At 44.8% G+C, this 10,960-nt stretch overlaps 1 protein-coding gene across 2 annotated transcripts in view; it reads left to right on the forward strand.

Annotated features, from left to right (window-relative positions):
• The first annotated feature begins 238 nt into the window (after positions 1–238).
• LOC107199155 (elongator complex protein 3-like) overlaps positions 239–10,960 on the forward strand; it is a 21,793-nt gene continuing 11,071 nt past the window's right edge. Inside the window, exons 1-4 of one of the 2 annotated variants that reach the window (XM_015616496.3) lie at positions 366–477; positions 2,689–2,754; positions 6,522–6,749; positions 8,012–8,093. In XM_015616496.3, coding sequence (XP_015471982.1) covers positions 397–477; positions 2,689–2,754; positions 6,522–6,749; positions 8,012–8,093 — 457 coding nt within the window. In that variant the 5' untranslated portion in view covers positions 366–396. Of the gene's footprint in view, positions 478–2,688; positions 2,755–2,989; positions 5,965–6,521; positions 6,750–8,011; positions 8,094–10,960 lie in introns of those variants that run through there. The other variant, XM_015616494.3, reaches the window with a different exon arrangement.

A 10,960-nucleotide genomic window follows, 5' to 3' on the forward strand; every position in this document is an offset into this window, starting at 1 on the left:
TATTTGTATTTATATTTATATCTATATATCTATATATCTATATATTTATATCTACATATTTCTATCTATATCCATATATCTATTTATATTGATATTTTTATTTATATTTATATCTAAATCTATATATTTCTATTTATAAATTCATATATATATCTATATATTTATATTTATATTTATATCTATATTTATATATATTTATATTTTTACTATTTATATTTATATATATATTTATATTTATTTTTCTTCCATTTCTAACTCCACCCAAACCCTTGAAAAGCAGAGGAATTCAGGGAATTTGTGATTTTGGGCTGATAATGCTGATTTTGGGTGAATTCTCTATGGATTGAGCTGTTGGAAAGTTTGGGATTTTCCCGTTTTTTTGGCAGGGATATCCCGATGCCGCTGGTCAGCTCCGGGGTGGAGCACGGGAACCTCCGGGAGCTCGCCCTGGCCAGGATGAAGGACCTGGGGACACAGGTGAATTAATTAATAACCAGAATTAATGAGTATTTAAAGTGGTTTTATAGATAATTCCTATTTATTTATAATAGAATGTAATAAAATGCTTAATAACTGGGTTTAAAAAAAATAAGAATTAAAAAATGATCATAATTAATGATTATTTAAAGTATTTTTATAATTTATATTTATAATAAAATGTAATAAAATGCTTAATAACTGGGTTTGAAAAAAAAACTTAAAAACAATGATAATTAATGATTATTTAAAGTATTTTTATAATGTATATTTATAATAAAGTGTAATAAAAGACTTAATAACTGGGGCCACAGGTAAAATAATAAATAACCATAATTAATTATTATTTTAAGTATTTTTGTAGATAATTCCTATTTATTTATAATAGAATGCAATAAAGTGCTTAATAACTATTGTTTTTCTGAAAAAAAATCACAAAAAATATATAAAAATTATCATATTTTAAAATATTTTTATAAATATATTTATTTATAATAACATGTAATAAAATGCTTAATAACTGTTATTCTAAAAAAAACATAATTAACTAAAAATAATATTTTAAAATATTTTAATAAATAATTTCTATTTATTTATAATAAACTGTAATAAAATGCTTAATAACTGGGTTTGAAAAAAAATAATTAAAAAATAAAGATAATTAATGATTATTTAAAATATTTTTACAAATAATTAATATTTATTTATAATAGAATGTAATAAAATCCTTAATAAATGTTGTTTTTGTAAGAAAAAAACATAAAAAATTAACTAAAATAATACTATTTTAAAATATTTTTATAAATAATATCTATTTATATTACAATGTAATAAAATGCTTAATTGTTGTTTTTCTAAAAAAAACATAAATAATTAATTGAAAAATAATCGTATTTTCAAATATTTTATAAATAATTTATATTTATTTATAATAGAATGTAATAAAATGCTTAATAACTGGGTTTGAAAAAATAAGAATTAAAAAATTATCATAATTAATGATTATTTAAAGTGTTTTTATAAATAATTTATATTTATAATAGAATGTAATAAAATAACCAGACTTAGCTTAAAAAAAACCTAAAAAAACGCAGATTTGGCTTAAAAGGCTTTAAAAAAAAAACCCAAAAAATCAAATTCATGCCTAAAAATCTTCCTGAAAAGATTTTTCCACCCCACTCCTGAGTGCACCTGGAAACTGGGGCAGGGAAATCCCATTTTTTTCCCCATTTTCTCCCCATTTTTCCCCATTTTTTTCCCATTTTTCCCCTTTTTATTCCATTTTTTCCCATTTTATCCCATTTTTCCCTTTTTTCCCCATTTTTTTCCATTTTCCCCCCATATTTTCCCCATTATTTCCCTTTTTTCCCATTCTTCCATTTTTTCCTATTTTTTTCCCATATTTTCCCCATTTTTTCCCATTTTCCCCCCATTTTTTCCCCATGTTCCCCCCATTTTCCTCCCTTTTTTCCCCGTTTTCCTCCATTTTCCCCATTTTTCTCCCCATTTTCTCCCCATTTTTCCCATTTTTTCCCCATTTTTTTCCCATTTTATTCCCATTTTATTCCCTTTTTTACCATTTTTAACTTTTTTCCCATTTTTTCCCTTCGTTTCCATTTTTTCCTATTTTTCCCCATTTTTTCCCATTTTTCCCGTTTTTTTTTAGCAGAATTGGAGCCCTAAAATCAGAAGGAAAAAGGGAGGAAAAATTTCCTTTTAAAATTCTCCCGCCTTTCTCCTTCCCGCGCATTTCCCCCAGAGAAACTCCCATCCCAAAAAAATCCCGGGATTCCGGGATCCAGGAGGCTCAGGATCCATCCCAAGGGATTTTTATGGAATTCTGGGATAGGGAGACCCTTCCTGGAGTCCCCAATTCCCAGGGAATTCCCAAAATCCCTTCCCTTGGGATGGGGCTGGATCCAAGCCCAGGCTGGGAATGGAGGGAATTCCATGGGAAAAACGGAATCTTGGGAAGGAATTCCCGGCTGGGCTGGAATTCCCTGGATCTCTGAGAGTATCCAAGGAAAGCTTGGAGCATCCTGAGCTGTTCCTGGAATGGGATATTTGGAATTTCTGGAATGAAAATCAAGGAAAACTTGGGAGCAATCCCAAACCTTTTTATCCAAGGATTCAGATTCATCCCTTCGGCTCTTCCCAGGGATTTCCCGGAATTTTCCGTGCTCACTCCTTCCCGTTCCCGTTTTTCCGCAGTGCCGCGACGTGAGGACGCGGGAGGTCGGAATTCAGGAAATCCACCACAAAGTGAGGCCGTACCAGGTAAAAAATTCCCGGTTTTTTGTCTCATATCCGAGGAAATTCCCGGATAAACCGACCCTGCAGGGGGTTTGGGGTGAAATTCCTGCCTTCCCGGGTTTTTTCCCGATTAAAATCGTTGGGAATTTGGAGCTTTTTTGGGTGAATTTCCACGGGTTTTGGGCAAAGGAGGTTCACTGAAATATTCCATTTGTTTCGCTTTCCGTTCCCAAAATCCCGGAATCGTCCGTAAAAACAGCGGGATTGGCTCGTGGGAGAGGAAGGAAAACGTGTGCGGATGGATCGGAGCGTCCCGATGGGGAAATGCCGGAATCCTGGAATGATTTGGCTTGGGAGGGATCGTCCTGGGAATGTCCAGATCCTGGGAATGTCCAGATCCATGGAATGTCCAGACCCTGGGAATGTCCAGATCCTGGGAATGTCCAGATCCTGGGAATGTTCATATCCTGGGAATGTTCATATCCTGGGAATGTCCAGATCCATGGAATGTCCAGATCCATGGAATGTCCAGACCCTGGGAATGTCCAGACCCTGGGAATGTCCAGATCCATGGAATGTCCAGACCCTGGGAATGTCCATATCCATGGAATGTCCAGATCCTGGGAATGTTCATATCCTGGGAATGTTCATATCCTGGGAAATGTTCAGATCCTGGGAATGTCCATGGAATGTCCAGACTCTGGGAATGTCCATGGAATGTCCACACCCTGGGAATGTCCATATCCATGGAATGTCCAGATCCTGGGAATGTTCATATCCAGGGAATGTCCTGGGAATGTCCATGGAATGTCCACACCCTGGGAATGTCCATGGAATGTTCCCATCCTGGGAATGTCCAGATGCAGGGAATTTTCATGTTCTGGGAATGTCCAGATCCTGGGAATGTCCATGGAATGTTCACATCCTGGGAATGTCCAGATCCTGGGAATGTCCATATCCATGGAATTTCCAGATCCTTGGAATGTCCATGGAATGTCCAGATCCTGGGAATGTTCCCATCCTGCGAATGTCCAGGGAATGTTCACATTCTGGGAATGTTCAGATCCATGGAATGTCCATATCCAGGGAATGTCCAAAACCAGGGAATGTCCATGGAATATCCATTTCCTGGGAATGTCCAGATCCAGGGAATGTTCAGATCCTGGGAATGTTCCCATCCTGTGAATGTCCATGGAATGTTCCCATCCTGGGAATGTCCAGATCCAGGGAATATTCACGTTCTGGGAATGTTCAGATCCATGGAATGTCCAGATCCTGGGAATGTCCATGGAATGTTCATATCCTGGGAATGTTCAGATCCTGGGAATGCTCAGATCCATGGAATGTCCATATCCATGAAATGTCCAAATCCAGGGAATGTCCAGATCCAGGGAATGTCCAGACCCTGGGAATATCCACGTTCTGGGAATGTTCAGATCCATGGAATGTCCACATCCTGGGAATGTTCCCATCCTGGGAATGTTCAGATCCTGGGAATGTCCAGGGAATGTCCAGATCCTGGGAATGTCCTGGGAATGTCCATGGAATGTCCAGACTCTGGGAATGTCCATGGAATGTCCAGACTCTGGGAATGTCCATGGAATGTTCACATCCTGGGAATGTCCAGATGCAGGGAATTTTCATGTTCTGGGAATGTCCAGATCCTGGGAATGTCCAGACCCTGGGAATATCCATGGAATGTCCAGATCCTGGGAATGTTCACGTTCTGGGAATGTTCCCATCCTGGGAATATCCATATCCTGGGAATGTCCAAATCCAGGGAATGTCCATGGAATGCCCTGTTCCTGGGAATGTTCCAATCCTTGGAATGTTCAGATCCTGGGAATGTTCATATCCTGGGAATGTTCCCATCCTGGGAATGTTCAGATCCTGGGAATGTTCCCATCCTGCGAATGTCCATGGAATGTTCAGATCCTGGGAATGTCCATATCCAGGGAATGTCCAGATCCCAGGAATTTCCTCTCCCTCTTCCTTTGCCGATGTTCTGGCAGGACCGAAACACTCCTGGATTTTGTCCTTCCAATAAATCGAATTCCCGCAGGAATTTTTTGGGTGCTGGGAAAAAGCTGGATCAGGGAGCAGCTTCCAAACCCCTCCCCCAATCCCAATTCCCAAACCGAGCCACCAATCCTGGGCTCGGGAAGTGCCGGAAATTCCTAAAGTTCCTCTTGTTCCTGCTTTGGAATTCCACCGATTCCTCAGGCTTCCAGGAGTTTGGAGAACATTCCTGGGATTTTTGGGGAACATTCCAGGGAATTTTCTCCTCCTCGATGAGTGAAATATTCCCTGTTCCTGTAGAAATCCCAAAAAAAATTCCCAAAAAACCGTCCCGTCCTTCCCAGCCTTCCTGGAGGAACCGAGGCTTCCCAGATTCCTGGGAATCTCTTCCCGAGTTTCTGTTGGATCTGATTTAAATTGTAAATTTAAAATCGCCCATCCTGGGCTTTTCCAAGCGGAAAATTCCCTTTGTTCATCTCCGGCGGGACGAGCAGAAATCCCGGGAAAAACGTTTTCCATGGATCTTCGTTGGGGCTTGGCAAACAAACAACGACATCCCCCCGACCGGAGAGATCCGAGAGCCGCGATCCCGGTTTAATTCGTTAATTAATTACTCCAATTAATCAGCCTAATTAAGGGCTCCACGCGTTCCCGCCTGGGGTTTTGGGGCAGAAATCCGATTTTTGGGGGCTGGTTTGAGGCGGTTTCCGGTGGCTGGGTTTTCCCGGAGCGCGGAGGGAGGTTGGAAAATGGAATTATGGCTGCAAGGAGGCATCGGAAGCGACGGATCCCGAGGGGTCTGATCCCGATCCATGAAAAACAGGGATTCAGTGGGGATAACCGGGAATAACGGGAGCTGGGGGGAGGTTTTAGGTTCAAAGTTCCGAGGAGGCGCCGGAGGTTTAATGGGATTTCACAGGGGAAAGGGGAATCTGGCCAGGGAGGATTCAGGGATGGGGAATTGTTCCCAAAGTTGGGCCTGGATGGGGTTTGGAGGAATCTGGGATAACGGGAATTGTCAGGGTTGGAATGGGATGGGATTGAAGATCTGTGGATCCCATCCCAAACCACTCCGGGATTCTGGGATTGAGATCGCTCAGGATCCATTGCGAGGGATTTTTATGGAATTTGGGGATGGAAAAGGGAAGGGAGACCCTTCCTGGAGTCACCAATTCCCAGGGAATTCCTGAAATTCCTTCCCAGGGAGGAGTTGGGATGGGGCTGGATCCAATCCCAGGCTGGGAGAGCTGGGAATGGAGGGAATTCCCTGGGAAAGAGGAATCTTGGGAATGAATTCCCAGCTGGGAGGGAAGAACCAGGCTGGAATTCCCAGAGAATCCCTGGGAGTGTCCAAGGAAAGGTCGGATCAGCCTGGAATGGCTGAAGGTGTCCCTGGAACGGGATGGGATTGGAGATCCATGAATTCCACCCAAACCATTCCGAGATCCTGAGCCAGAGGTCACCACGGGGGTTCCCAGGAATCCCAGGGATTCCCATCTGGAATTAAATTTGGTTTAGGGAATCTCTTCCTCTTTGCTCCGAGGAATATTCAGTGAATCCATGGAACATTTTCCTTTATTCCCTCCTTTTCCTCCTCATCCGTCTCCTCCTGGATCAGGTGGAGTCAATCCTGATCCAATTCCAAACTCCCCCCTGGAATTAAATTTGGTTTTTAGGGAATCCCTTCCCATTCTCCATTTACGGATCCACGGAATCGGCTTCACTCTCGGATTTTCCTTCTCCCCCTCCTTTTCCTCCCGCTCCTGGACCAGGTGGAGTTGATCCGTCGGGATTACGTGGCCAACGGGGGCTGGGAGACGTTCCTGTCCTACGAGGATCCCGAGCAGGACATCCTGGTGGGGCTCCTGCGCCTCCGGAAGAGCTCCCCGGAATCTTTCCGCCCGGAGCTCAAGGGCGGCGTCTCCATTGTCCGGGAATTGCACGTCTACGGCAGCGTGGTGCCCGTCAGCAGCCGGGATCCCTCCAAATTCCAGCACCAGGTACTCCAGGCCTTCCCGGATTTCCCTCTGCTCCTCATTCCCTCTCTCCCCTCCCCAAAAAAACCTGGAATTTTGTTTCATTTCACTCTGAGTTAGGACAGGACCAGGATGGGATTGCAGCTCCTTTTGGCTGGAATTCTGTCTCTTCCGCGTTTGCGTTGTTGGTTTTTTCCCATGGGATCACATTCCAGCTCCGAGATTTTAAACAAAATTCTTTGAGATTTGAAACAATTCCTTTCGGGATGCTCCCGGAGCCGCTGCGTTCCCAGGGCCGATTTGCCTTTGGATTTCCTTCGTTAATTAATTCCCGCTCCTGGAAGGAGGAATTCCACTCCTGGAATCCGCAGCAGTTCCTTTGGGAAGGGGAGGTCGGATTTGGCGCTGCCTGGGTTTCTTTCCAAGGGACTTTGGTGGGATGGGTTCTTCCCGCTGGATCAGAATTCCCAGGAGTGTCCCAGGAAAGGCTGGAGAACCCTGGGATCGTGGGAGGTGTCAGGGTTGGAATGGGAATGGGATTTAAGGTCCCTTCCCAAACCAGTCTGGAATTACAACGCCCCAATTTCCGTCCTTGGACACTCCCAGGGATTCTCTGGGAATTCCCAGCCAGGAATTCCTTCCCAAATCCCACCCCAAGCTCCCCTTTCCCAGGGAATTCCCTCCATTCCCAGCCTGGGATTGGATCCATCCCCAACCCGACTCCTCTCCGGGAAGGAATTTCAGAATCCAGGGGGTTCACTGGGAATTGGGGACTCCAGGAAGGGTCTCCCTTCCCTTTTCCATCCCCAAATTCCATAAAAAACCCTCGGGATGGATTCTGAGTGTCCTGGATCCCAGAATCCTGGAATGCTTTGGGTGGGATCCATGGATTTTCAATCCCATCCCATTCCCACCCCCAACACCTTCCCTGATCCCAGGACACTCCCAGGGATCCAGAGGCAGCTGCAGCTTCCCTAGCAATTCCAGCCAGGAATTCCTTCCCCATATCCCACCCATCCCTGCCCTCTGGCACTGGGAATTCCCAGTTTAAAATTCCAGGATGATTTCCCATCAGAGGATTTAACCCCATCCCAGAGAACCGCTCAGACATCGGAAATTCCAGCGAGGAATTCCACGAGTTAAAAATTCCCCGAGGAATTTAATGCTGACCTCAGCCCCTCAAAATTCCCGACCTCAGGATCATCTGGATCCTTCAGAACCAATCTTCTGTTTTGACAGAAATTCCCCTTTTTTTTCTTCCTCCCTGTTATTTTCTGCCATTCCAGGGATTTGGAATGTTGTTGATGGAGGAGGCGGAAAGGATCGCCAGGGAGGAGCACGGGGCACGGAAAATCGCCGTCATTTCAGGTATTCCTGCTTCATCCCTTGGGGATTCCTGGGAATATTTTTATCTTAATCCCAAAATAACATCGGGGCAGGGAGGACGCATCCGGAATTATCCCGGAGAAAGGAGCTGGGGAAAAAAGAAATGGGAAAAATTCCCGTTTTTCCCGATGTTGGGTGGGGACAGCAAAGGGAAAATGTTGGGTTGGAATTGATGGGATTTTGGGAAGCTCAGGGAAGTTTTTCCAGGTGGATGGAAGTGTGGTATATCCGGGATCCAGGAATCCCTGCTGGATCCTGGGAGACTTGGGAATGTGGCCTGGGGAGCGGGAATATAAAATACAAAAAATTATAAATTTATATATATATATTTTTATATTTATAATAATTTAATATAAATTAATTATTTGGGAATGATGTGGAGAGGAATTCACGTTTCCATAAGAATTCCAGGGGATTTAACAGCAGAGCTCTGATCCAGAGGGGGTTTTTTTTTTGGGAAAAAAATTCCTCATTTTCTGCTGCCCCACCAAAAAAAAACCCCAAAAAGCAGAAATCTGCAGCTTGGAACCCTGTGTGCTTCCAGCTGCAAAATCCTGGGATTTTCATGGATCATGGATGAGGGTCAGAGTGAGAGTGGGGACAATGTGCCCAAGAGAATTTCCTGGATTTTCTGGATTCTGTTCCATCCCTGGAAGTGTCCAGGGAAATCTTGGAACAACCTGGGATCACAGGAGGTGTCGGGGTTGGAATGGGATGGGATTGAAGGCCCCTTCCCACCCAAACCATTCCAGAATTCCATGATTCCATCTCCCAATCCTTTCCCAATTTCTGGTGCTGTTCGGTGTCGGTGTGATCTGGGAATTCCACCTGGATTCCAGAATTCCATGATTCCATCTCCCAATCCTTCCCCAATTTCTGCTGCTGTTCAGTGTCAGTGTGATCTGGGAATTCCACCCAGATTCTGTTTGTATCCCTGGAGTGCCAAGCACAATATCCTGCAATTTCTCCAAGATCCACAGGCTTTCCAGCTGTTTCCTTGGAGATGCTGAATTCCAGTTCTCCCAGAGGTTTTATCTGGGATAAAAACTCAGCCAGGAGTTTTTCCTCTGTCAGAGGGCGGAATTTGGGGGGGTCTGAGATGGAATTTTTTTAATTTTGGAGCCCTCAAAGTTACATTTCCAACAAAAAATCGTTTTTCTGAAAGGAAAAATACGGAATTTTGGGACAGGGGGGCGTGGAGGGGTTGAAATCATCATTCCAAGATCTTGGAAGATCTTTTCCAACTCCAAGTCCTGCGGCTTGGTCGGGTCCTGCTCACCCTTAGGGAATGAATTTGGGAAGCTGGAAAAGCTTCCAGAAAAATCCGGGATTTTCCGGCTGATCATTCAGCATGGCCTTGGATTTGCTGCAGTTTGGAAACGTCTTTCCCTCAACCCAGAGGGAAATTTGGATGGAAAATGGGAAGGAAAGGGAAATTTCCTGGCATTTCCTGGCATCTCCAGCTGCTCCCATCGGAATCTCCTCCCAGAGAGATTCCAGAGCCGCTTTGCTTTTCCGGTTCTTTCATCTGGGGAGAGAAAAGGGGGGAAAAACGCAGCAGGATTTTCCAGGATTGCTTGGAACCCATGGAAAGGCACTTCCAAACAAAGGGAAAGTAGGAATCTCCTGATTCAGGCAATGAGCCGGGAATGATTCCCAGAGCCGGAAATGATTCCCAGAGCTGGGAATGATTCCCGGAGCCAGGAATGATTCCCAGAGCTGGGAATGATTCCCGGAGCTGGGAATGATTACCAGAGCCAGGAATGATTCCCAGAGCCGGAAATGATTCCCAGAGCTGGGAATGATTCACAGAGCTGGAAATGATTCCCGGAGCCAGGAATGATTCCTGGAGCCGGAAATGATTCCCGGAGCTGGGAATGATTCCTGGAGCCAGGAATGATTCCTGGAGCCATCCCAGCTGCTCCCGGTTAAACATCCCATCACCAGGAGAGGACCACTGGGAGAATTTCCGGTGCTGGGCCCCGGAGCGGTGACAAATGGGCTCGGAGCCCCTTTGGATGGAAAATGAGGATTGGGAAGGATTTGGGATTCGGGGAAATTAGGGATGGGAACCGAGATCAGCTGGGGCTTGTGGTTTGATGCCAGTGGCATGGATAAAGTTTGGATGCTCTTTTCCCTGGATTCCACTATCCCTGGGCACTGTTTTCCCAGGATTCTGTTTTCCCTGTGTGCTCTTTTCCCTGGATTCCGCTATCCCTGGATATTTCGAACTTCTTTAGATCCCAAGGCCCGTTCTTCCCCCAAAACACATCCGGCTCTTTCCCGGACCCACTGAGGATGAACATTCCCAGCGAGGAGCCGGGATGGGGGCACTTTTCCCAGGATTCCTAGCTGTTCCAGCGGGAAGCAGGAGGTGCCCCCTCCCCTGCTCAGCAGCAGCGATTTTGTTTCTTTATTTGCTCATTTCAGGTCATTTTCTGCTCGAGCGGCGCCTTTGTGCCGGGGGGCCGGGAGCTCGGGATCGCCATTCCAGCTGGGAATCCCCTGGGGGCATCGCTCCCTTATCCCGAGCTCTGAAATCGCTGCTTTTCCCTTTGGAATTGCCGGGGTTTCGCTCTGTCTTTCCTTGAGGGTTTTTTTGGGGTTGGTTTTGAGTTTTAGTTTTACCTACTCTGAATTTGCTGATTTTTGCCCTTTTCAAACCGCCCCCACCAACCCTCAATGAAACAATTCCCAAATTTGCTCTTCTGGTGTCCAAAAGGTGCTGAAAATATAAGGAATGTGGGGAACTTTCCTTTCCTTTCCTTTCCTTTCCTTTCCTTTCCTTTCCTTTCCTTTCCTTTCCTTTCCTTTCCTTTCCTTTCCTTTCCTTTCCTTTCCTTTCCTTT

This window comes from Parus major, unplaced genomic scaffold, assembly GCF_001522545.3.
Source record: "Parus major isolate Abel unplaced genomic scaffold, Parus_major1.1 Scaffold472, whole genome shotgun sequence".
NCBI classification, from domain to species: Eukaryota; Metazoa; Chordata; class Aves; order Passeriformes; family Paridae; genus Parus; species Parus major.